The sequence below is a fragment of the Ipomoea nil genome, unplaced genomic scaffold (assembly GCF_001879475.1).
Source record: "Ipomoea nil cultivar Tokyo-kokei standard unplaced genomic scaffold, Asagao_1.1 scaffold2480, whole genome shotgun sequence".
NCBI lineage: Eukaryota > Viridiplantae > Streptophyta > Magnoliopsida > Solanales > Convolvulaceae > Ipomoea > Ipomoea nil.
This window is the reverse complement of record NW_017618908.1, coordinates 6,150,548-6,174,558: the sequence shown is the minus strand read 5'-3', so window position 1 is coordinate 6,174,558 and position 24,011 is coordinate 6,150,548. Positions and strand designations below refer to the sequence as shown.

Genomic DNA, 24,011 nt, shown 5'->3' with positions numbered 1-24,011 from the left:
TAATTGCATCTCTTTATTTTTTTTGTTCTATAACCTAATTGCATTTTCAAGTTACGTTTCGTAGTCAATTTGGACATTTTAAAATTTTTTCTTCCAATATAAGTCTGTGTATTGTTCCAATTTTATCGGATGTCCCAGAAGGGACTTTCTTCTAATAAGTCTTCTGCAAAATGAAATGTTATGCACTAGAGTTTATATTTTAGAAAGTTCACATTGTCTAAATGCTCAAAGCATCAAAGCTAGTCAAGTTAAATTAGAAAGGACAAGAATTAAAAAAATCATAATGTCACAAATTGGTATAGATACCAATAGGATATGCCCCCAACAAAAAAAAAAAAAAAAAAAAAATTAGAAAGGATTATATAAATGACAGTGTGCTCAAAGATACAACAATGGTTAACAAAATTAGATCATCTGCACTAAAACAACCAAGAAGACGAAAACCCAGTGCACACACTCGGGTAGTGACTGAATTTTCTCGTCACCAAAAAAAAAAAAAAAAAAACAGTTCTAATTCCAGTACTACTGAAAGGGCTTCAATGAGCTATTTGATTCCCTACCTAAAGTATCCATCCCAAACTTCACAAAATAATCAACAAACTTCAAACTATATAGATGACAGATCCTCATATATAGTTTTGATACCTGGCCTCTCAGACACTGAGCATATGCATCTCAAAGCTATTCTGATCACCTCCTTCATTTGCTTCTCCGCCACCGGGTTTCCCATCTCGGGCACCACCACCGCGTCATAACACTCCGAACCGTGACCCTCCCCCGCCTTCAGCCTCACCCAATCCGTCAAATCCACGCCCCCGCCTTCCCCAGAAACCACATCACCCGCGCATTTTCCCGTCACAAGTTCCAGCATCACGACTCCAAACGCATATACGTCTGATTTGAACGAGGGCGTTGGCTTCTTGGATGCAGCCAGCTCGGGGGCCCGGTACCCCAAGGCTGCAGCGTCGAGAATCTGTTCTGTCGTGCCCGCTTGAGTCATGAGGCGATGAAGACTGTAGTCACCAACCCGGGCATTGAGGTCTGGACCATCCAACAGAATGTTGGTCGCTTTAAGGTTCCCGTGGGGAACCTCGCGGTCAAAATGGAGATAGTTTAGGCCCCGGGCAACATCAACAACTATCTTGAGTCTTTGGGGCCAGGTTAAAGGTCCTTTTCTTCCCGGTCGATCTGTGTTTAAGTAGCATTTTAGCAATGATATAAAACGAACAACTAAGAAATGGTGTTAGAAGTTAGAACAGCAATGCACCAAATACAAATTCACATGTTGAAGAAGTTGAAGGAGAAAATGTTATACTGTTATTTAAACTTCCTTTAAACAAACAAGTACACTGACTACAATATATAGGCAGTAGATGGAAGACTAAAAGATCCCAGGGATACTAACAGACACAAGAACATAAACAGCCACAAGAAATGCACACAATGAATCTCAACACACATTAAACCTAACAAGGTAATGGTGAAGAGCAAAGAGATTTCGGTCATTAAGTACTAAAATTAAATCAGCAAGACTTAAAACGGGGGGCATAGAGGTTACTTACCATAAAGGAAACTCGCTAGGCTTCCAGGAGATATGTAATCCGAAAGAATTAGCTTCTCGTGCTGCGTGGGTCCCCAGTAGTATCCTCGTAGTCCTACCACATTCGGGTGTCTGATATTCACGAATTTCTTAGCCTCCTTAGCGAAATCCTTTCGCTGTTTAGCCACTCCTTCCCTCAACCACTTAACAGTCAAAACGAGGCCACTTTCGAGTGTGGCCCTGTAGGACGTTCCATGGCTACTTCTGCCCAAAACTTCGGCTGGGGCCTTCGATAGTTCCTGTGGCGTAAACGAGACCGTATCGTCTAGAAAGTAGAGCTCACCGGGCAGACGATCGGGGGACCTGCCATCCAATCTTGCAAGGTTTTCAGCAGTGTATGAGTCTCCAGACTCGGATGACCACGAGAGATGGCTAGTTTTAGACGGGGAGAAATTCGCTGCTGTTTTCTTATCGGGACTCATCGTCTCGGGGGCAAATGCTCCCCCCTTTCGTGAGGTGATAAGATCCTCGGCTGACACTACTAAATTCCCAGCACCCTCTCGTCTGCTAAAGCTAGAAGGATCCGAAGCAGCCTGGCGGTGGATGTGTTTGTCTGTAACGTGTGGCCGAGACCTCGATTTGTGAGTGTAGTAAACGAAAACGCTGAGCAAGATCAAGATAGCCACCGCCACGACACAAGAAACTATTATTATCACATTCACAATAGTTTTCAGTGGCTTCCTTCTGCAATCTGCCACTTCACTGTTGCTCGAACCCGGGGGAGCATTTGGATATTGTAGTTTCGAATTGCCAGGGTAGAAAGATGAAAGTGGAAACTTTCTCAAATTCTCTGGTACAACACCAGAGAAATCATTGTTCGTCGCATTAAAGATCTGGAGGCTATCTGCAGGCAGGTTTTCTGGCAATGGACCTGTGAAATGATTGTTCGAAAGATCGAAGGAACTTAGAGTGGTTAAATCACCGAGATTAGTTGGCAGAGAACCGGAAAAATTATTCCCCGCTATATCAACGACTTGAAGCCCAGACAACGTCCCAAAACCATCAGGAAACGAGCCAGAAAGGTGATTATGTGATAGAACAAGAACGTGGAGGTTCGAAGTGTTGGAGAGAGGAGAGAAATCGATGCCTCCAGAGAACATATTGTTCTGGAGGTGAAGTTCTTCGAGGGTGGGTAAGGTTAGAAGAGCAGTAAGAAAAGGCCCGTCCAAATGGTTGAAGCTAAGGTCGAGGACTGTGAGTTTAGGGAACTGTGTGATAACTTTCGGGATCGAACCACTCAGGGTGTTCTGAGAGAGGTTGAGGAAATTTAAACGCAAAAACTGAGCAGTGACTTCGGGGATGGTTCCAGTCAAACGATTTTGGCTGAGATCAAGAAACTCGATATCTCCCCATTTCTGCATTCTCGTCAGGTTCCCTTCAAACCGGTTGTTTGAGAGGTCGAGTATCACACAACTTCCCGTTACTATTGGAAGCTCACCGGAAAGTGCATTCGAGGATAGGTTGAGGACAAGCAATGCTGTTGCTGTTATCATCCTTATTGTCCCTGCAGAAGCAAAGTAACCTGTTAAGAGTCCCACATTGATAAAATAAGAAAGAACATATGGGTTTATAAGACCATGAGTTAGACTAACTAGTTTGTTGGACTCAATCGTGTGGTTTATAGCCCAGTTGAGTGACCCTAAAGCCATACTACTAGTAGTTCTAAACAGGCACAATAAAATCACAACAAAGGATAGATGCTAATGAGGTTATTGCCTTAAAATATACCTGTGAGGTTATTGCCACTTAAATCCAACTCGGTTAGAGCCATGGAATCCCCTTTTAGAAGACCGTTAGGGATGAATCCCGAGAATCTATTGTTGCTGAGCTTAAGAACCTGAAGATCATAAACAAAATTGAACCCGGGCAATTCCCCCGAGAATTGATTGTAGCTCAGATCGAGCACCTTCAAGTTCCCAAATGTTTGGGCTTCGCCCCCGCTTACAAGTGACCCCGTAAGCTGATTACGGCTAAGGTTTAAACACTTGATACTCTCAGAAATACGCGGGAGAGAACCAGAACTCGCAAGCAAATTCCCGCTAAGATCAACATGAGCAGCATTAGTAAACATCAAGAATGTTGCATCTAAATCACCTTCAAGCGCGTTACCATGCAAGTCAAGTACCTCGAGACTTTCCATCAGCTCAAATCCCTTAGGGATTTTTCTCGAAAACCCATTCTTGGATAGGTTGAGGTATACCAAACTAGCCAGCTTGGTCAAGGACGATGGCACCGGCCCAGAAAAGGAATTTCTACTCAAGTCCAACGACTCGATCGAGGTGAGCCCTGAAAGCGTATCAGGAATCGAGCCCGAGAAGTTATTCCCGGCTATCGACACGTTCTTCAAACTCGCTAACTGCCCAAATTGCGGTGGCAAATGCGAGGAAAACTGATTGTCAGAAACATCGAGATACTCGAGACTCTTGAACTCTGCAATGTTGTGAGGTAACTCCCCCGAAATCGTATTGTTTGCCAGCGAAAGCTTCGCGAGCATTGTGAGGTTAGAAAACACACTCAAATCCACATCTGCAGACAATCCTAGGTTGTCAAGAACAACAGCTGCAACATTACCACCATTACACATAATCCCATTCCAAGAAGAAGGGCAGCCATTGAAGTCAATGGACTCCTCATTCCATGATCTAAGCACAAATCCAGTTGGGTCATGCTTGATCCCTTTCTTGAACTCAAGCAGTGCCAAAATGTCCTGGGAAGGGAGTTGCCCCAGGGCATAGACAAAATAAAGGGCAAATATAAAAAACCTAATTAGCTTCATCCTAACACTCAAATGCTTAATCTTTCAATGTAGAATCAAAAAGAAGTCCAAATGGGCTAATACCATGAACCCCAAGCAGATTCTAAGACCATACAAATCACCCAAACTCAATACAGAAATTATCTCAACTCTCAACTCTCAACTCTCAACTCTCAAGGCAATAAAACAAGACCCTTTGGGCTCAGGGTTCAAAAGAAGTTCAAGAATCAGGAAATGCAAGAAAATATTGAGCAAATGAACTCAATGCAGGAAATGACAGAAGCAAACCAACCAGACAAGAAGAGTTTCAGAGATCTAACCAAGAAAAGGAAAGAACACTGAGCATCTTCTTACCCAGCAAACCCCATTGGTATACTTCAAACACAATGAGGCTCACTAAAACCTGTCCCTTTCAAAGATTCAATCTTTACAGCAACCCAGAAACTAAAACTTTCGAAATTTGAACAGCCCTCAAACACAGATACATTCCCGTGAAAACTCAGGCTCCCCAAATCTGCATTCAAGCTGTGCATTAAATGCCATAAAATTGAATGGAATGGGTACCTCCTTGGCCTTTAAACTTATATATCTAAAGTTGTAAATCATGGTCTTTCTGTCAGCATTGAAGTGAGAAAAAGGCCAAAAAACCCCCCAGGAACTAGAGGCTTTGAGCACTTGCTGCAACTGTTTTTAAAAACAAAAATTTCTCTGTGAAAGAGACAGCTTGTAGGGAAAGGCCAACACGGAGCACTAAATAATGTACTGTATCGTTCTTTCTTTACTTTAAATTCTTAATTACAGTAATTAGGCTTTATTGTTGTTCCCAAACAATAAAGCCTAATTACTGTAATTAGGCTTTATTCATTAGATTAAAGGGGGTGAAAAGAAAAAAAAAAGTTAAGATAACAAAAAAAGCAAGAATCTTGATTTTGGGTGTATTCTTTCAAGAAAACTTTTGGATTTTAATTATTAAAAGAAGTAGTAAATGAAATGGGGTGCAGGCGTGGAGCCAAACGAGGGGAGAAAGGAGATTAGCGGGAAAGAGGAGTGATTTTGTCAGTAAAGAGGCTTTCTACCCGCCAAAAGGACAAGGGAATCTTGTCAATGCCATGGTGGACGTGAAATGGATTTATTAAATCTGCTTTCAGATTTCGTGGGAACAGTGAAAAAACTGAAAATAGAGAAGAGATGAATAGGCGGGTAACTTTTTATTTTTATTTTTATTTTTTTAAGTACAAAGAAGAGTCAATAATGGGGTGTAGAATAAATAGCGGTTATTTGATTGGATTATTGAGTTCGCCTAGTTTATAGGATTAGTTAAGGGTGAGCATAATTCAGATTATCTGACTAACACCCGAAATTTGAACTAAATTTAAAATTTTAGGTGAACTCAAGTAGTTATCGGTTTGGATATTCGAAATAAAATTCAGGTATCACCCGAACCGAATCGACGCCCACCCTTAGGATTAGCAGATTATAGAAAGATGTTTGGTAAATTAGTTGTTAATTACATGTAAAATGACTTTCTCAAAAAATTACTTTGAGTAGCTTATGAATTTTCGTTTTTGGAGTAATATAATGTTATAAAATTTTTTTCAAAAATTCACTTGCTCAATCAGTTAACAACTAACAGCTATTTATCAAATATCCTAAAAACTGTCGAGTTTCGGGTGTGGATCTCATATTTGCCCTTTGACTAGGTTTTTTAAACAGTGGTCAAATAATGGTGATGATTCTTAGATCTGCATTCTGAATTGAAGTGGGGACGGCTGTGTCGTGAGATGAATATAAAAGTTTTCCTTAATCTTTTCATGTCATATCATATGCAATAATTATTTTTGAACAAAAATAACAATTTGACTTCTCTAGAGTAATGATAACATGTAAAAGAATATAAAAGGGGAATTTTTTATTTTCTCAGTTGTATTATAATGATAAATTTAATCTCTTTTTTAAAAAAAAAAAAGAATAAGGGTCAAATTGATCATCGAATTACACTATAAAATGCAATTAGGCCATTGAACTCGAAAAACATGCAATTAGGTCTCTAAACAACACAAAATAATGTAATTGAACCCAAAATGACCTGATTACCTGAAGTAGAGGTTATTTAATTAAAATAATAATTTCTTATTTATTAACTAATTAAAAAAAATATTTAACAAAAAAAAGTCTTCGTCGTCTCCAAGCTGCCGGACGAAGAATGGGTCTTCGTCTCCGGCAGCCTGGAGACGAAGGGACCCCTTCGTCTCCGGCCTGGAGGCGAAGGAACCCCTTCGTCTCCAGCCTGGAGGCGAAGGAACCCCTTTGTCTCCGGCCTGGAGACGAAGGGACCCCTTCGTCTCCGGCCTGGAGACGATGGAATCCCTTCGTCTTCTCCGGCAAGGAGTCGAAGGTTTTTTTTTTTTTTTTTAATAATTTTGTTATTTATAATTATTAATAAAATAAAAAAATTATTATTTTAATAAAATAACCTTCACTTCAGGTAAGCAAGTCACTTTTGGATCCAATTGTAATATTGTGTGTTGTTCAGGGACCCAATTGCATGTTTTTTGAGTTCAGTGGCCTAATTGCATTTTTGTGTGTAGTTCGATGACTTATTTGACCCTTATTCCTAAAAAAAAATAATATAAGGGTGTTCCCGTTTAGTTTTTAAATTGTTCACATAGTGGTCATTTTAATATTTCACTTAGGAGATGGTTTGGTTGGATGGAAAAGTTTGTTCAAGTGGAAGAAAATGTTATTTTTTATGTTTGGTTTATGAAATTCATTTTCTATTAAAAAGAATGAATTCTTCAAATTTTAGGAAAGCAAAATCCTTGGTTGGACAAGAAATTTTGTTTTTCATGAAAGATGGGAAGTAAAAATGGTATGACTTGACTATTTTACACTTGTTTTCTTTCTTAATTATATTCCTCTTATTATTTAGTAGGGACATATAAGTCTTTATACTCGTTATTCCAAACAATAGAATTAGTATTTTCAGTAAAAAAAAAAAAAAAAAAAATCACCAGCCAACAAAAAACTGTTATATATTTTATGTTTTTTTAATTTTTCAATTTTCATTCTCTGCTTTCCATTATCTATTTTCGGTTTAGAAAACTTGTTTACTAACAAAAAATTGTTCTCTGTTTTTTGTTTTCTAATTTTTCATTTTTCATTTTTCACTTTTCACATAAAATTTAGTTTAGATAATATTAATATTTTTGAGCTAATATTTAAATTTTTTCTTTTTTGGATATATTTATTTGAATGACATGTATATGAATATATAATTTTTACTTGTTTTTTCAAAAAAAAAAAAAAAAAAGACTTTTACTTTGAATTCTAATATATGTGAAGTTTCAATATCCGATATCTTGACCGAACTTGTAATATGATGTAACATAATTAAAAATATTCGAACTAATAATCTATTGAGTTCAATTAAAATCTAAAACATTATATAGAGTTTAATTCTTAATTTTGATAATGTAAATAATGTATAACTTTAAAGTGTAAGCTAAGCAAATAAATTATGTTTAAATAAGTAAAGTAAGTAGAAAAGATAGAAGATAATGATAAGTAAAATAAGATGATAATGAATTTAAGCATAGTAATGTGGTTATAGTGACATATAACTAAATAGATGATAGATGATTATGTTTTTCATTTCGAAAACGGTTTTTAAGTGTGTTCCAGCTTTCCATAAATTATTTTCAGTTTTCAAAATGGAAAGCTGTGTTAGTAAACATGTTTTCTGTTTTCTATTTTCCAGTTTTCGAAAATTTCCAGTTAGTAAACGGCCCCTTAATTTTTATTTGTATTTTTTTGAATATTAATGACTCTATTACAATGTAGTATCTGTTTATAGCTACCTTCTCAACCTATTGAAGAACAAAGAGTTAATATCACCTTCACTGGGGTACGAACCACAGCAATTTTTTTAAAATTTATTCCATCCGGCCAAATTGCGGGTGAAAAATGACCGAAACAATTTAATGGATAAAATTTTGAGAGTAATTTAGTCATTTATTTGTTCCTCTTCTTTTCTTCTTGATCTTCTCCATTTCTTCTATTTTATGCGGGAAAATTTTTTTAGTGCATTAGCAGAGTTGCTGAGGTCATAAGTGATTGAAACATTTACAGCTCGTTTGGTTTGCTGGAAAATATTTAAAAGGGAAATGAAATTGAAATTCTATGGAAAATAGACTCCATTGTTTGATTTGTGGAAAATAAATTACTGGGAATATGAATCTATTGTTTGGTTGAGTTTGGAATTGTAAGGAATAATGTGTATAATGACAAATATAACTCTACACAATAACAATAATAATATAATAATAAGAGTAATTAATAAAAAAAATGGTGAGAGTAAAATTGTCATATTAATTTTTCATGGAAAACAAAATACATAAGATGAGCTATGAACTTCTTTTCCTCATTCTCAAAAAAAACTTTTTCCATCTAACCAAACAACATAAAACATCATTTTTCTTCACTTTTAAAAAAATATTTTCAACAAAAAATATTTTCTATCCAACCAAACACCCTCTTAGAGGGAAGAGAAAACCCAGCCAGAAAAAAAAAAAAAAAAACAAAAAAAAAACAAAAAAAAAAAAAAAACAAAAAAAAAAAGAACCCCTACAACTGTGAATTGCAAAAAAAACCAAACACCAAAATCAACGGCAGTAGGATTATACACAGAACTCTCAAGGAAGACGATGATGATTCCCTCATTGCAGACACTCTGTTACAAACATCCATTTTTTTTTCTTGCTATCTCTTCTCTCTCCTTCACTCTTTTCCCTTACTAGCTTGTAACTTTCTTGATATGATTTTAGTTTTGGCTTTTCCGGTAAGGAATCTTGCCATTGATTTCTTACTTGAAAACATAAGTTTTGGATGCTAGAGCAGATCTACTGCTTCCATTTCTTGGTCGGAGAAGGGGGAAATTTTCCGGCGTAAGAAACAGAGAAGAAGAAAAGAGGAGGATCAAATAACTAAATTACCTTAAAGATTTTATCCATTAAAATTTTTCTGACCAAAAAAAATGGCCACTTTTTGTTAGCAATTTGGCCGAATGAACTAAAAGTGAGAAAAATTGAATAATTACGGTACTAAATTGATAGTTTTAAAACTTGTGTACCGAAATTAACAACACCTAACTCTTAAATATGTTGTGAATATTTGCGCTACACAAAAAATCGAAAGAAAATATTATAGTATTAGAAAGTTGAATTCTCTAATATTATAAAAGTTTTACTAGTAATTACACGAGGCACTCTAGTAGTCTAGTGTCACTCTCATCAATCTACACATTATTTCCGGACCAATCCAGCTATGGCTAGCATGATAATTCCCAACTTGAATCCAATCATCCAAAAACATCATTCTTTCATCATTACCTGTTATCATGTACTGAACAATGGAGAAATGTCGTAAACCTCCAGACATTATTAATATAATGTTTATACTGCTCAAAGAAACTTATCATATATATTGTTAAACGTTGCACGTTTTGTTGTTGTGTGAATTTTTGTGTTTAAATTCATGAACTACATGCATATTAGCTCTCTTGTCGTGTTGAATTAGTGGTTTTTTATGGTTGTGTCAGAATCATTAGGCCATGAAACCGATCATGGAAAACATTAGATAGTAGCAGAAAATGTTGACTTGAAGTAGACAGATACTAGTTGTCGAGATCATGACAGATAATGATAATCCTTTGAATGTATGGCACCGAAATAGCCTTCGACAAGACAACATCTGCTTTCTCACACATACAAATTTGAATACAGTTTGTTGTATTTGAAGTTGTGACAATTTCTTGCATATGAATGTAATACATACTCCCTCCGTCTTATTTTGTGTGTCTGGTTTGGTTAACGATGCTTGAATGAATTTGTTTTTAATTTAATTTTGTATAATATTAAATTTAGTATTAATATACAAAATTTATATGTTTAGACACTACACTAAAGTACTATTAAACACAAAAAATCAAAATTTAAAACAAGTAAAAAATAATTAAAAAAATAAAAAATAAAAAAAGAGTTGGTTTGACCAATGAATAGTAAATACTAAGTAGGACAGATGTCTTCTTTGTAATTTTATGTAAATGAATTTTTAGATTTCCCCTTACACATTAGATTTTGATAGATACTTGAAGTGAATTAATAAATTGGACACTATGCCAACAATTCAATAAGGCTAACATTTTCCCTACAAATTTCTCTCAGTCTAAAAAATGGGTCCCACTTCCGCATTACTCTATTTGCAAATTATTTACTATTCACATTACATCTCTCAAATCTAATCAACTTTTAAATGTGAGCCCCAAAATATTAAAATAACATTATTAATTACATTCAACTACTAAAAGTAAACAATTAAAAAAAAAGTACTTAAAGCTGCAGTACAACAGCTTTTAACAGTATTTCCAAACTTGCAATAGAGGCAAGTTTGCAAATACTGTTCACTAACAAAAACAATTAACAAATGGTGTGGCATTTGTCACATCATCTTGTCAATATGATATTGGCTGGGATAGTCTCAGCTAAGTAAATCGGGTTATCATAACAATTAAAGGACTAGATTTATCATTGCGACACAATTAAAAATGACTAAAAAAACACTATTTTCCTAATATAAAATGTTCACTCCATGCTATTTCTAGTTCACTTGATGAGGTTTGATTCAAATTCTTTATAACTCAATTTTTTTGTAATATTTTAATTTAGTGTTAGTATATAAAATTGATATATTTAAAAATTATATTAAAATACTATTATTCTATTAAACATGAAAATAAACAGAGAAAAAACTAATTATGTTAAATAATGAATAATAAACACGATGTTGGATATGTTACTACAATTTTTACATTATTCTCAAACACGAATATTACATAATTTGTATCTTATTCTATTAAATTAAATGTAAAATTCACCAAATAATCACAACATAAATCCACAAAATTAACTAATAAACAAATGCACCTTGATATCCAATTAGAATCAAACAAACACATTTAAAATAAACAATCGAATATGAAACAAAAATTAACCAAACTTCTTTGTATTAATTTAAAATTTAAACAAAAGTATAATTGAATTATAATATAGTTTAGAGGTTCAACAAGTTACCGTTGATTAAACTTCTTTGTGTACATTTATTCGTATATGATGGTGCTTTCAACTATGAATTTAAAATTGTGTACAATAGTTTTACAAAATTAAAAGAACAAAAAAGCATAATGTCACCTTCCAACGTCATAGGACAAGTTGACAACTATGGTTATCATATTTGAAATAGGGTAGCAATGACCACTCTTGTCTACTTAGAGATGAAGGGTGATGATAGTTGTCTTTTGTCGTTTCAGATTAAACGAGTAAATCATTACCCTCGTTTTATTGTCTAAATATGAATCTTTGTTAGTAATTTTAGATCTCGATTTCAATAGGACAACTATGGCTATTATCATGGGTGTCCTATAATTATGTGTTTAATGTTTTGATTTAGTTTTTAAAAATAATTGTACAAAATTTACAATTCATAGTCAAATTTACCGCCACATATGAATAAATGTAGAGTTAATACCCAAAATCGTCATCGACTATAGTGATTTTTCTCAATTTCGTCCTAAACGACTTTGGTGACCTAATATCGTCCCAGACTTTTGTGTTTTTGCTCAATTTAGTTCCTCATTTGTTATTTTGTCCACTTGATGTTAAATAAATAGACAATTTCGTAATTTTAATATTGACATCTCTTTACTTATAAACATGTGAACTGCGAAATCTTTTTTTTTTTTTTTTTTTTTTTTTTTTTTACGAATTACTCTCAGAATTACTCCTAAAACTGCGAATATAAAATTTGATTTGCAGGTCCGGGAGTAATTCTGGGTGTAATTCGTACAAGAAAGATGAATTTCGCACTTCACAAGTTGAAAGTAAAGAGAGATCAATATTGACATTACTGAATTGTCCCTTTATTTAACACCAATTTGACGAAATAACAAATGGAGGACTAAATTGAGCGAAACACAAAAGTCTGGGACGATATTAGGTCACCAAAGTCGTTTAAGACGAAATTGAGAAAAACCACTATAGTCGAGGACGATTTTGGGTATTAACTCAATAAATGTATGATAGAAATTTAGGGTGGTATGAATTTTTGTTTAATCAATTTAAAGTGTCTCAATAAATTTTCTGTTCAATTATATACGTTATTGGTTCTTTGTGTTTCAGTAGGTTGAGAAAGTATATGAACAGATACTACAATGTAATAGAACCAGTAGCTTTCAAAAAAAAAAAAAAATGCTCAATTACTTTATTTATTCAATTTGGGGGCTTATTTAACACATATTTCCTTCTAATATTATACAACTAAGATTGAGAAAATAAAAACTAAAGATCAAAGGTGTAACGACATAACATTTGTGGAATAAAATTGAAAAAAAAAAATCCAAATGTTGAATGAAAAACATGACACATCTTTTAAAGGGAAAAATGTATTTTTAGTCCTTCAAGTTGTATCCATGGTACAAATTTAGTCCCTGTATTATATGTATAACATTTTTTAACTTTTGTGTTATGTATAGAGTGACGGTTTTAGTCCTACAAAAAATATTTCTATTACTAATTTATCATTTAATAAAATGACTAATTTTTTTTTTTTTTGAAAATATAAAATGACTAATTTAATTCTTCTAAGATTAAAACCACCACTCCATACATAATTTAGGAATTAAAAATAGTCACCATATAACTTCTTACCAAAAGACTGAATCCCCAATCCAAATTCACACATATAACTTCACAGGTATAATGGGAGGACAAACAATTTTGCCTTTCTTTAAACCAACCAGGACATTGGGACTGTAACGAATAGAAAAGAAAGGAGAAGAAAAGCTATGAAGAGCCAAATGGGGTGCGTAGATGCCCTTTGGAACTGCTCAAAGGATCAAACGCCTTACCATATTCCTACCCAAAACCCCAAACTTCCCCTTCATAAATCTCCCTACACCCCATTGTTGACTTTTAAGTTTTAATTCTATAGCGAGATACAAGAGCTTTGTGGAGTGCGATCATGGCAGCCGTCTCTCAGGTCAGCCACCTTGACCAACCCGATTGGGATCCCTTGTTTCTATTGGCTGAAGGGTTTTCTTGACTGGGTTTCTTCGGTTTCAGCTTATGCAGGTCTCAGTTGCTGTTGCTCTCAATGGAGATTCGTCCCTACAAAGATCCGCCTTCAAGGTGCTCGGTTATATGCTCCTTTTCTTTCAATTAACCAAATCCATTACCTTTCGATACTAATTAAAAAGTTGCTTTCTTTTTCTTCAATTGTATAGACTCTTATTAGATAGTTCGTTTTACGTTGGTGTAATTTCAAGTGATACTGTTCTTGATCAAAATTCTTCATCCACTTACTTATTCCCTCTCCTTAATTTTTAGATTTCATTTCAAATCTTTGGTTATTAAGTTGTCTCATTCCTCAGATTATGTGAAACTTGGTTTAATTGTTTATATCACCTTGTTTTTTGCAAATTTATAAGTTTTGAAGTGTAGTGAGTTACAGTTTGCTTGTTCATTTGTAATTTTTGTGGTTTTTATTTTTGTTTTTTTCTAGATTTCTTTTCTTCTGATTCCTTAGAATTCTCATACATTGTTAGAGAAATTTTTTGTAGTTACTACATTTCACCGCTAGAATTGTCATTAATAACTTAATGCCCTTTGAGAATCAAGAAAATTCTATATAAATTGACTTGTAATCATCTTACTGTTGGACGCTTATGCAATTCAAATAATCGCTTCTGGTTCTAGCATGTCATATTTTGTTGTGATGGACGTGAATTCTGTTATGCTGCATAAAGATTTATTGATTAGCTATATTTTCAAAAGAAGCTTATTGAAATAATCTTAAAGGGAGAAAGCATGGATTATTTGGTATTCTCATTCGGTATTTCTAATTTACCCAATCTAAGTATATGACATTATGTATCACAGAAGCATTTTGCCTTAATGATGTCAAAATATGCTTTTAATTCATGCAGGCTAACAGCATTACGTTCAACAACAGATCGCCAATATCTTTCCAACCTTTTGACTTGAAAACCAGAAATGGAAAATCCCGGAGCCAATATGTTGTTTGCATGTCAGTGCAACAAGCTAACATACCCAAAGTTACTGTTTCACCTTTATCACTTGAAGATGCAAAAGAACCTCCACTGAACTTGTACAAGCCTAAGGGGCCATACACAGCAACCATTGCCTCTGTTGAGAGGATTGTAGGCCCAAAAGCTCCTGGTGAGACCTGCCATATTGTGATTGATCATGGTGGTAATGTTCCGTACTGGGAAGGACAAAGCTACGGTGTAATTCCTCCTGTAAGTCATGGCTTCGAAGTTTTTATTTTGTTTTTTATTACACTTACTGAACTAGTAATTCACCAGGGAGCTCATGCCAAAGTCTAGTCATTTTACATTTTTACCTTACATATGGCCCTGTTTGGTAACTGGCCGTTAGCTGATAGCTGATTGTGTTAATTAGAGGGTATAACTAGTTGATAACATTAGCTATTGTAGAAAAGTGTTTGGTATAATTTCTTTTTTGAAAAAGCTAATTGAAAAAGTTGCTTGGAGTAGCTTTTTGAATTTTAGCATTTTGAAGTTGCAAAAGCTAAGCTAATTAACCAAACACTTATATTGATATTTTAACTAAATCAAACAATTAATAGTGGTCAAATAAGCCAAAATTGACCTATAGGCAAGTTTTTACCAAACAGGGCCAAGATCTATAAGATGACTTATTTGTATATGGGACTATGAATGAACCATCGTTCTCTTCTGTTGAGAGCTTGTTGGCCAGGAAGAATCAAGTCCAGAACGTTTAACATGATTTTTATATATTTTAAGCAAACTGATCATTTTATTTCAATTCGGTAACTCTCAACGAAGTGCATTTGGTTCTGGCATTCTAGCATTGTGCGGGGAGCTTTCTAAACCTTGACTATGATTTCATTCCAGGGAGAAAACCCAAAGAAACCAGGTAGCCCCCATAATGTTCGTTTATACTCAATCGCATCCTCCAGATATGGAGACTCTTTTGATGGGAAGACAACCAGTTTGTGTGTTAGACGCGCTGTTTATTATGATCCCGAGACAGGAAAAGAAGATCCTTCCAAAAACGGAGTTTGCAGCAATTTTCTATGTGATTCAAAACCTGGAGACAAAGTGCAGATCACAGGTAAGAGATCACTAACAAGGTTCATGATATGAAGATTTCCCATTTGCTGAATTTGTGAAAAATACTATAGAGCATCAATCATTAATTTTGTTGTTGCTAGGAAGACCCTTTTTTTTCTTTAACTATATGGTCATATTCTTTGTAGGTCCTTCTGGAAAGATAATGCTTCTACCCGAAGATAACCCAAATGCCACCCACATTATGATTGCCACCGGTACCGGTGTGGCTCCCTTCAGAGGCTACCTTCGTCGCATGTTTATGGAATCCGTCCCCACATTCAAGTTCAACGGCCTCGCTTGGCTCTTCCTAGGGGTGGCCAACACCGACAGTCTCCTGTACGACGATGAGTTCGCCAAGTATCTCCAGGACTTCCCAGATAATTTCAGGTACGATCGTGTTCTTAGCCGAGAACAGAAGAACAAGAATGGAGGCAAGATGTATGTCCAAGACAAAATCGAAGAATACAGCGACGAGATCTTCAAACTGCTCGATGAAGGTGCACACATCTATTTCTGCGGGTTGAAGGGCATGATGCCTGGAATTCAGGATACATTGAAGAGAGTCGCAGAGGAGAGAGGGCTGAGCTGGGAGACCAAGCTTTCGCAGCTTAAGAAGAACAAACAATGGCATGTTGAAGTGTACTGAGAATGTTGGGAACTTGAAAACTCAAAAGGAATCATGGATTATGTTCTCCTGTTTGAAACAGTAATTGTTGGAAAAATGTTTAGAATTCTTGAAACTCAAGGAGTCAAGGGAATCAAGATTGTATTCCTGTATTTGAAACAGAAATATTGTTAGGAATAAATGCTTCTAGCTTTATCTAAGCCTTCAAGATTTTGTACTCAATTTTCTTTTGGGAAATGCTGCATGTCTATGTTGCACAAATGAGAAATGGGAAAATGGAAAACGAGAAGCAAGGATAGGATAATTTCAAATATAGAGTCAAGTTTAGGTGCAGTCGCGCCTTCCTTTGCGGTCAGTGCGGCCGCATCAATAATTATATAAATATACACAATTCATGTTAGGAAATGCACAACAAAAAACATGCACAAATTAGGTACGCATCATCAAAAACGCACCATTAGGTATGAATAAAAGCACCACACAGTGTTCGGAAATACACCATTAGCGGTGGAGAGTTATATGGTGTAGTTGTTTGAGTGTGTTGTGTGTTTTTGGTGTATTTGTGCATTTTATTGTTGTGTTTTTTCCTAACACTATTGGTGCATTTTGTTAACACTTGGTGTATCTTGTCAAGCGACCGCACGGGAGGGCACGATCGGCATTTGAACAAAAGTCTCTCTCTCTCTCTCTCTCTCTCTCTCTCTCTATATATATATATATATATATATATATATATATATATATATATATATATATATATATATATATATATATATATATAAGAATCGAAATGTCAGGGAAATGTGTAAATATAAGAAATAGGGAAAATGGTTAAATAAGCCTCTAAACTTTATTCAAAAAGTTAATTAGGCCTTTAAATTTTTAGAAGTTGTAATTAAACCCACAAATATGTTATTTTAGAGAAATGAAACCCACTCACCTATTGATGACTTGTAATTGCAGGTCAATTAGGATTCCAACCAACTCTGGTAAATCTTCGACAAACATTCGACCAAATTCCGGCAAACTAAGTTAAATACCAGCGATCGACGACCGTTCAAATGTCAGTGGAGAAGGCGACCAAGAATGTTATCCATTTTACTATAATATTAATTTATTAAAGTTTTTATTATTTTTTGAATTTATTAGATTTGGTACTAAACCATTAAAAATATGTCATTTTAAATATTTTATATTAAAAAACTCAAATAAAATCTAAATTAGTTTCGAAAATATATATAATTTTTTAAACTAAAGTGGAAGGAAAATTTGTTTTACAAAATAAGGGTGGGCCTTTGTGCATAACTACTCGACACGGACAGTTGATATGGTTGACACTTGACAGTTGATTGTTGATCGAAGAAAACAAATCAAACCTTTCGCTTTCTGTCGGAGAGAAAAGTCAGAAAACGGATCTCTCTCTTCCTTTAAGGCTTTCTCTCTCTAGATTCAAACTCCAGGAGCATCGACATATTAAAGGTGACGACACGATTCTTCACTCTTCAATTCTCCGATCTTTTTTTCATTATATTTTGTGTCTCATGCAATGTTCATAATTCAATCAGCAACCTAAACGATCCCTTTCGCCTTTCTCAATGTCAAATTTTATGCAATTCGATAGCGGGGACAATTTTGTGTTATTTTTCTCACGATTTCTGTTAACTTGTGGTGTTTTTGGATTTGCCTGCGCTGGAATTACCAGTTTTCTTAAATGATACAACGCAATTGGATTATTTGATACGCGCTCCCATCACTGTTTCTTGATGCAGACAACTTGTTTGAAACATTTCCTTTATCTTTTTTTTTTTTTTTTTTTTTTTTTTTTTTTTTTTTTTTTTTCCTGAGAAAATTAAATGAATTCCTTTCTGGGTTGCGTCGCTGATAGGTTGTTTGTGGTTACAGAGTGAAAAGTAGCTTTGTTGGATGACTGTAGCGTATTGGCAGAGCCATGAGCGGGATATCTTCAAGTATGATTTTAGTGCTTTTCTGATACTCTGTATTTTTTATTTTTATTTTTTATCATCATACAGTTTAGTTTGAATCTTAGCCTATTTGACTACATGTGGTTTGTTGCTTTGTTGCCACTTGTGCTGTTCATCTTGTGCTCGATGAAATGTTTGAGGCCAATCCTCACAAATTTTCCTGCACAAAGCTTTAGCTTGGGTAAACATGCAACATCTTACTTTAAGAGTGCTGCATTTATAGGAAGTTGCAATGTTGTTTCAAACAAGAGTGTTAAATGAAACGTTAGGCCCTGTTGGCTTGATAATCACAAGGTTTCAAGTTTGAATCCTAATGAGAGTGGCCTATGGCCTTCTTGGTCTGAGACAGTCAGCCATGGGCAACCTAGTTTGGTTTACCTCCTAGTGGTCCTTAGCCGGGTAGGGTCGCAAGGCGAGGTTTACCCAGTGCACACCTTCGAGTAGTGGCTTGTCACCCAAAAGAGTGTTAAGTGGTTGACTAATAATGTAAGCAAACGTTGCTTGAATGGCCATTGAAGGTGTGCATATTAGGAGCAGAATATAGCTTATCATCATTTTGTACACTCAGCTTCACGTGATGAGCTCTCAAGTTTGCACACATTTCTCTATCTACGCCATGGTTCTGCAGTTTTACCACCTCTCTGTTTCTGATAATGATCAAGTCTCTTTTTTGTCAATTGCATTTTGAACAGATAAAAGAAGATTGAGAGACCTTTTGGTAAAAAGTGAAAATCGTGTATGTGCTGATTGTGGTAGTCCAGACCCAAAATGGGCGTAAGTTCCAGCATCTGGATTCCTACTTACTTTGTTCATGCTGATATTCTGTATTTTTCGGAGGATTAGGAGAGCATCCCTTATCTTGAAAATTTTTAGATCACTTGATTGAAACATATTGTAATTTCTTTATATCACTTCTAATGGCCTTGTGTCTGTTTTTCGATAATTTACCATTTACAAAGGGAACTTTTGTTATGGTTTTGTGATGAGCTCAAAATTGACATGCGGCAGTCATGATGCCTCCCAACCACCTCTAATTGTACTTATTATGAAGAAATAACCACAGCATCTTAAAATTGACTTAAGTAGAAAAATTGCAAATAAAGTTGATGAAATGTTTTTTCTAATGTCATTTAACTTATTTGGCCACTGATATTGTTATTGTTATATTGTGTATACTCATTACATTAACAAGTATCATATCTTGTCTTATTTCCTATGTAGGCATGTAACTAGAAATCTTATTCTATGACACTAATTTAGGATTCTCCACTAGCCTTTGAAATTTGAATAGGTGTACTACAATCTCTTTGCTTAGTATTTGAAAAACACTACGTTCTTATCTTCTCTCTCTCTCTCTCGCTCTTGGTTTAAATGCATATAGAGTACTGGATGGCCCAAGTGAACTGGAATTTTCTTAATTATATATATATATATATATATATATATATATATATATATATATATATATATATATATATATATATATAGTACTTTTTACATCAAATCAAATTTTATTTGCAGTTCTAGTTAGAGTGGAAAGTCCCAACTTAATGTGGAAACATGGTGTTTTGATTTTTTCTTGTCTTTTTTTTATCAACTGTTGGAATTATTACACGTGTCATTATTTTCTTTTTCTTTCTTAGCTTATAATCTTATTTGGATGCTTATATTGTATTCTGCACTTACAGATCAGCCAATATTGGGGTTTTCATATGCTTAAAGTGCTGTGGCGTGCACAGAAGCCTTGGCGCTCATATCTCAAAGGTACATGACATGTCAAAGAACTGAATAACATGTCCACAACTTTATTTGATTAGTGTGAGTGATACAAACTTATATTTTGTGGTTTGACTTCTTCATGTACATATTTTAGACCTTAAAAGGTGTAAATTGAATCTATATGGACTCTGAAAGAATGACAAAATTCATTCTGGAAATTTTCTTAATTATTTTTTCCGTTTTTGTGACTTCATAAACAATAAATTTAGACAGGGTTAGGAATTTTGTTTACAGTTTAGTAGCCTCCAAATATCATAGTAATGAGCTTTTCCAAGATTTGTAACTTATGTGGATGCACATGGACATAGACACAAATGTATGTGCGTATATGCAGGGAGTTTCTCCAATACCTTTTACTACAATGCCTTTTTGCCAAAAAAATGAAATAGAATATCAGGAAGGCATTTTTTTCACATGCCACTATCTTTCTTTCTTTTCCCAACCCAGTTGATATGACCAAAATACCTTGAATTTTTCCATTTTTAGAAAGAGGCATTGTAGTAAAAGGCATTTGAGAGAATTCATGTACACACTTACATAAATGCATTCTCTTAAGAGGGCTCTGCTTCATCCCCTTCTATGCATGGATGGAATACGGTTTTTGTGTTGCTTCCCTTTTGAACACTAACTAAGATTTCTTCTTTAACCCTGCAGGTTTTGTCTGTGACGATGGATGAATGGTCAGATGATGAAATTGATGGGATAATTGATATAGGAGGAAATGCTTCAGCGAATTCAATCTATGAAGCTTATTTCCCTGATGGGATTTCTAAGCCTGGGCCAGATGCTAGCCATGATCAGCGTGCTAGGTTTATCAGGTTAGATTTGATATGGAATTGCTGTTATTGATCCATTCTCTATTTCAGTGAACTTGTAATACACATTTCATTAGGTAACAGTCCTTCCTAACACTAGACTCATGGAATAGACGAATAGTGGGTTAACACCTAAAATGAAGCTTCATTATGATCTATGTGTCCCTTCATGCCTTACTGAATATTTCGAGTCTTTTTCTTCATTTAAACAAACAGCATTCTTTTTATGAAACAAAATCACACTCCAAAACCGAATTCAGGTGTACTACTCCTACAAGGAGGATGGTTTACTACTCTGTATATAAACAACAGGAACCAAATTATATAAATTGTTCAAAGTAAGCTAGCTTGACATTTTTCCCTTTTGACACATACATATAAGAACATGTGAATATTTTAACAATTATCAAACAAGACTTTTAATCCAGCATTACTCTATGCCTCTTAGCACCAAGTACCTACAGAAGGAAGGTGGAATTTCTAGAATACCAATTCATGTTTCAATTCTACAAGCGATCTATGTTTTTTGTTGGTCAGACCACGAGGTGTCCTAAGCAGGCCCTAACTGTAGGAGACACCTTTAAGCATGTACCATACTTAGACTAATCCCCGTTTATACCGAGCCGGCCCAATTAAGGGGCAAAGTGCTGACCATATTGGTTTTTCCATATGAGAGGGGTTCAAACTCCGGACCTCACTTAAGGGACGAGAGTGCACGGCCCCTCACGCCAACCAAGCTGGTCACAAGTGATTTATGTTAATTGAATAGAAAGATACCCTTTATATCTTGTTAGAAACCATTGTATTTTGAATTTTGAATCCATGCAAAATGTTTACCTGAGGTGGCAATCACAAAACATGTATGCTAACCACAAAAACAGATGCACCTGATGTAGGTGGTGGTGCTCTGATGATGCTATGCATTCTATTTGTAGGGCTAAATATGAGCGTCAAGAATTCTTGAAGCCTAGCTTGCGTATTAAGTCGGCTCCCAAGGGGTCCTCTCTTCAAACAAGTTTATCCAGGAAGGCTATGGATACAGTTCGAAGTTCGAGTTCACATATTGTAAGTTATAATTTGTTTTAAAGAGAGATAGCATTAACTATTCCCATGAGTACATATTTATCTAGTATAGATTAAATTTCAAAGAGATTTAATACTTCTTATGAGTGCTATTGTATTTCCTTTGAATTATTGTTATTAACATCGTGTTGTATGATATTATTGCAAAGCCAGAGAAACTATAAAATGATTTTTCCAAAGTGATACTATGATCATTTAATTTGGGATCACTTGTAGTCAGCTAAAACAAAACTTGGTTACAGGAAGGCGCGTTAGAAATCATTGGAATGGTGATAGTTAAAGTACTCAAAGGGAGAAACCTAGCGGTTCGAGACATGCTTTCAAGTGATCCATATGTTATCTTGACCCTTGGCAATGAGGTTAGTGAATCTTTTATGGGGATGTATGTCTTGTATGAACTATAATGGGGTGTTTGCCAACTTTATGGGTTAGCTAGACTGCATAACCTCATAACTGGGTTGACAATACATATTAACTGTTCATATTTTGTTCCTACTTATATACAAACCTTAAATGAGAAACACTATATAATTGAAGATGACTCAAAACTATTCAAATTACATCTTAAGATTTTTATAGTCCAGTTTATCTCAACATGTTTTATGATTTTCTAGAAAGTGCAAACAACCTCAATTAGGAGCAATTTGAATCCTATTTGGAATGAAGTTCTCACGCTTTCTGTTCCTCAAGATTCTGGCCCAATTAAGTTGGTAATATTTCATTCTCTTATAATTCTTTCTATACTGTGAAAATTTGAGTATGCATAAATTTTGTAGACATGACAAATTCTGATTAATTTAAGAATATGTTATTTCCAAGTAATGGTTGGATTAAACAAATGCACAGACAATCTATATTTTATATATTTTGAGTCAATGAAATTTTGTTTAGGTTTGTTCTGATACCAAATTGAATTGTGTGTATCGTGTAAACTAAAAAGTTAAGTCGATAGCGAGAATACTAATTACTTTTTTTTTTTTTTTTTTTCTCATAACATTTTCATCATTCTTTCGATATTGTGTGAAGATTTGAGTCTATGTCATTTTGTCGAGGTCAGATACCAAATTGGATTATGTGTCTAGTCTAAACTAAAAAGTAAGTAACAGTCGGGTTAGCTTTGATATCAAATTGAATTGTGTCTTGTTAAACTAGAAAGTTAAGTTATTAGTGAGACCTACACATTTTATTAGTTATATATACTCCGTATTATGCTAAACATATTTTATATATATTATATTCATCATGATTTACTACTTTGCAGGAAGTTTATGATTATGACACCTTCTCTGCTGATGATATAATGGGGGAGGCTGAGATTGACATTCAGCCGATGATTGCCTCTGCTATGGCATTTGGAGATCCTACAATGTTTAGTGATATGCAGATAGGGAAATGGTTTAAATCAAATGATAATGCGCTAATTGAGGATAGCTCTGTAAACATTGTTGATGGGAAGGTGAAACAAGAAATATCACTGAAGCTGCAGAACGTAGAATCTGGTGAAGTTGATCTAGAAATAGAGTGGATTGCTAACTAGGGTGTATAAATATATAGATTATTTTCTTTTACTCCCTTCTCATTTACATATGAGATAATAAATGACTCGAGAAATTTTTTTGAGTCAAATATTACGTCAAAATTCTTTTGTACAATTTATAAAATCTCGGATTATTTCCCGAGGTACTTGTAATATTTGTAAATTTGTAATGTTCAATGCAATAATTTTTATTTAAAGCCACAACATAATGTTGTGTTTTTTATAAGTTTGTTGTTTTTTTAAAGTTTAGAAAATTATGCTCGTTTACTAACAGAAAACTATTTTCTGTTTTCTATTTCTCAGTTTTTATTCTGTTTTCCATACTCTGTTTTCTGTTTAAAACTTGTTTACTAACACTTATTTTTTTAATTTTTTTTTAGATTAACTTTATAAAATTAACACAAGTTTAATTTCGAGTGATTTTAGATCTTATATTTAAAATTTTGTTACATATGTTTGGTTTAAATAGAATATTTTTTTATTTTTTTATTTTTTTACTTTTAAGTCTAATATATGTAAGATTTTTACATTTGATAACTGAAAAAAAATTATATCTGTATATAACATAATAACTAAATATATATATATATCCGAACCAATAATCTACT

General features: G+C 34.4%; 3 protein-coding genes across 6 annotated transcripts; 2 read left to right on the top strand and 1 right to left on the bottom strand.

Moving 5' to 3' along the window:
* Positions 1-338: 338 nt before the first annotated feature.
* On the bottom strand, positions 339-5,151 carry LOC109153042 (probable LRR receptor-like serine/threonine-protein kinase At4g20940). Its single transcript, XM_019300778.1, has 3 exons — positions 3,329-5,151; positions 1,563-3,104; positions 339-1,188 (listed from the first exon to the last, which is right to left on the bottom strand). The coding sequence occupies exons 1-3, from the start codon at positions 4,374-4,376 to the stop codon at positions 608-610; spliced, it is 3,171 nt and encodes a 1,056-aa protein (XP_019156323.1). The 5' UTR covers positions 4,377-5,151; the 3' UTR covers positions 339-607.
* An 8,052-nt stretch (positions 5,152-13,203) lies between these two features.
* On the top strand, positions 13,204-16,429 carry LOC109153044 (ferredoxin--NADP reductase, root-type isozyme, chloroplastic-like). Its single transcript, XM_019300780.1, has 5 exons — positions 13,204-13,445; positions 13,529-13,594; positions 14,392-14,724; positions 15,364-15,583; positions 15,729-16,429. The coding sequence occupies exons 1-5, from the start codon at positions 13,428-13,430 to the stop codon at positions 16,226-16,228; spliced, it is 1,137 nt and encodes a 378-aa protein (XP_019156325.1). The 5' UTR covers positions 13,204-13,427; the 3' UTR covers positions 16,229-16,429.
* Positions 16,430-17,574: 1,145 nt separating this feature from the next.
* On the top strand, positions 17,575-23,600 carry LOC109153046 (ADP-ribosylation factor GTPase-activating protein AGD12-like). Of its 4 annotated transcripts, none has more exons than XM_019300785.1 (9): positions 17,575-17,686; positions 18,093-18,174; positions 18,882-18,963; positions 19,878-19,953; positions 20,623-20,786; positions 21,719-21,848; positions 22,109-22,225; positions 22,481-22,576; positions 23,128-23,600. In XM_019300785.1, exons 2-9 carry the CDS (start codon positions 18,156-18,158, stop codon positions 23,401-23,403), a joined length of 960 nt encoding a protein of 319 aa, XP_019156330.1. In that variant the 5' UTR covers positions 17,575-17,686; positions 18,093-18,155; the 3' UTR covers positions 23,404-23,600. The 4 variants fall into 4 exon arrangements, with proteins under 4 accessions (XP_019156330.1, XP_019156328.1, XP_019156327.1 ...); XM_019300783.1 differs by lacking the exon at positions 17,575-17,686 and adding an exon at positions 17,703-17,983 and having other exon boundaries at positions 21,680-21,848; XM_019300782.1 differs by lacking the exon at positions 17,575-17,686 and having other exon boundaries at positions 18,035-18,174; positions 21,680-21,848.
* The last annotated feature ends 411 nt before the right edge of the window (positions 23,601-24,011 follow it).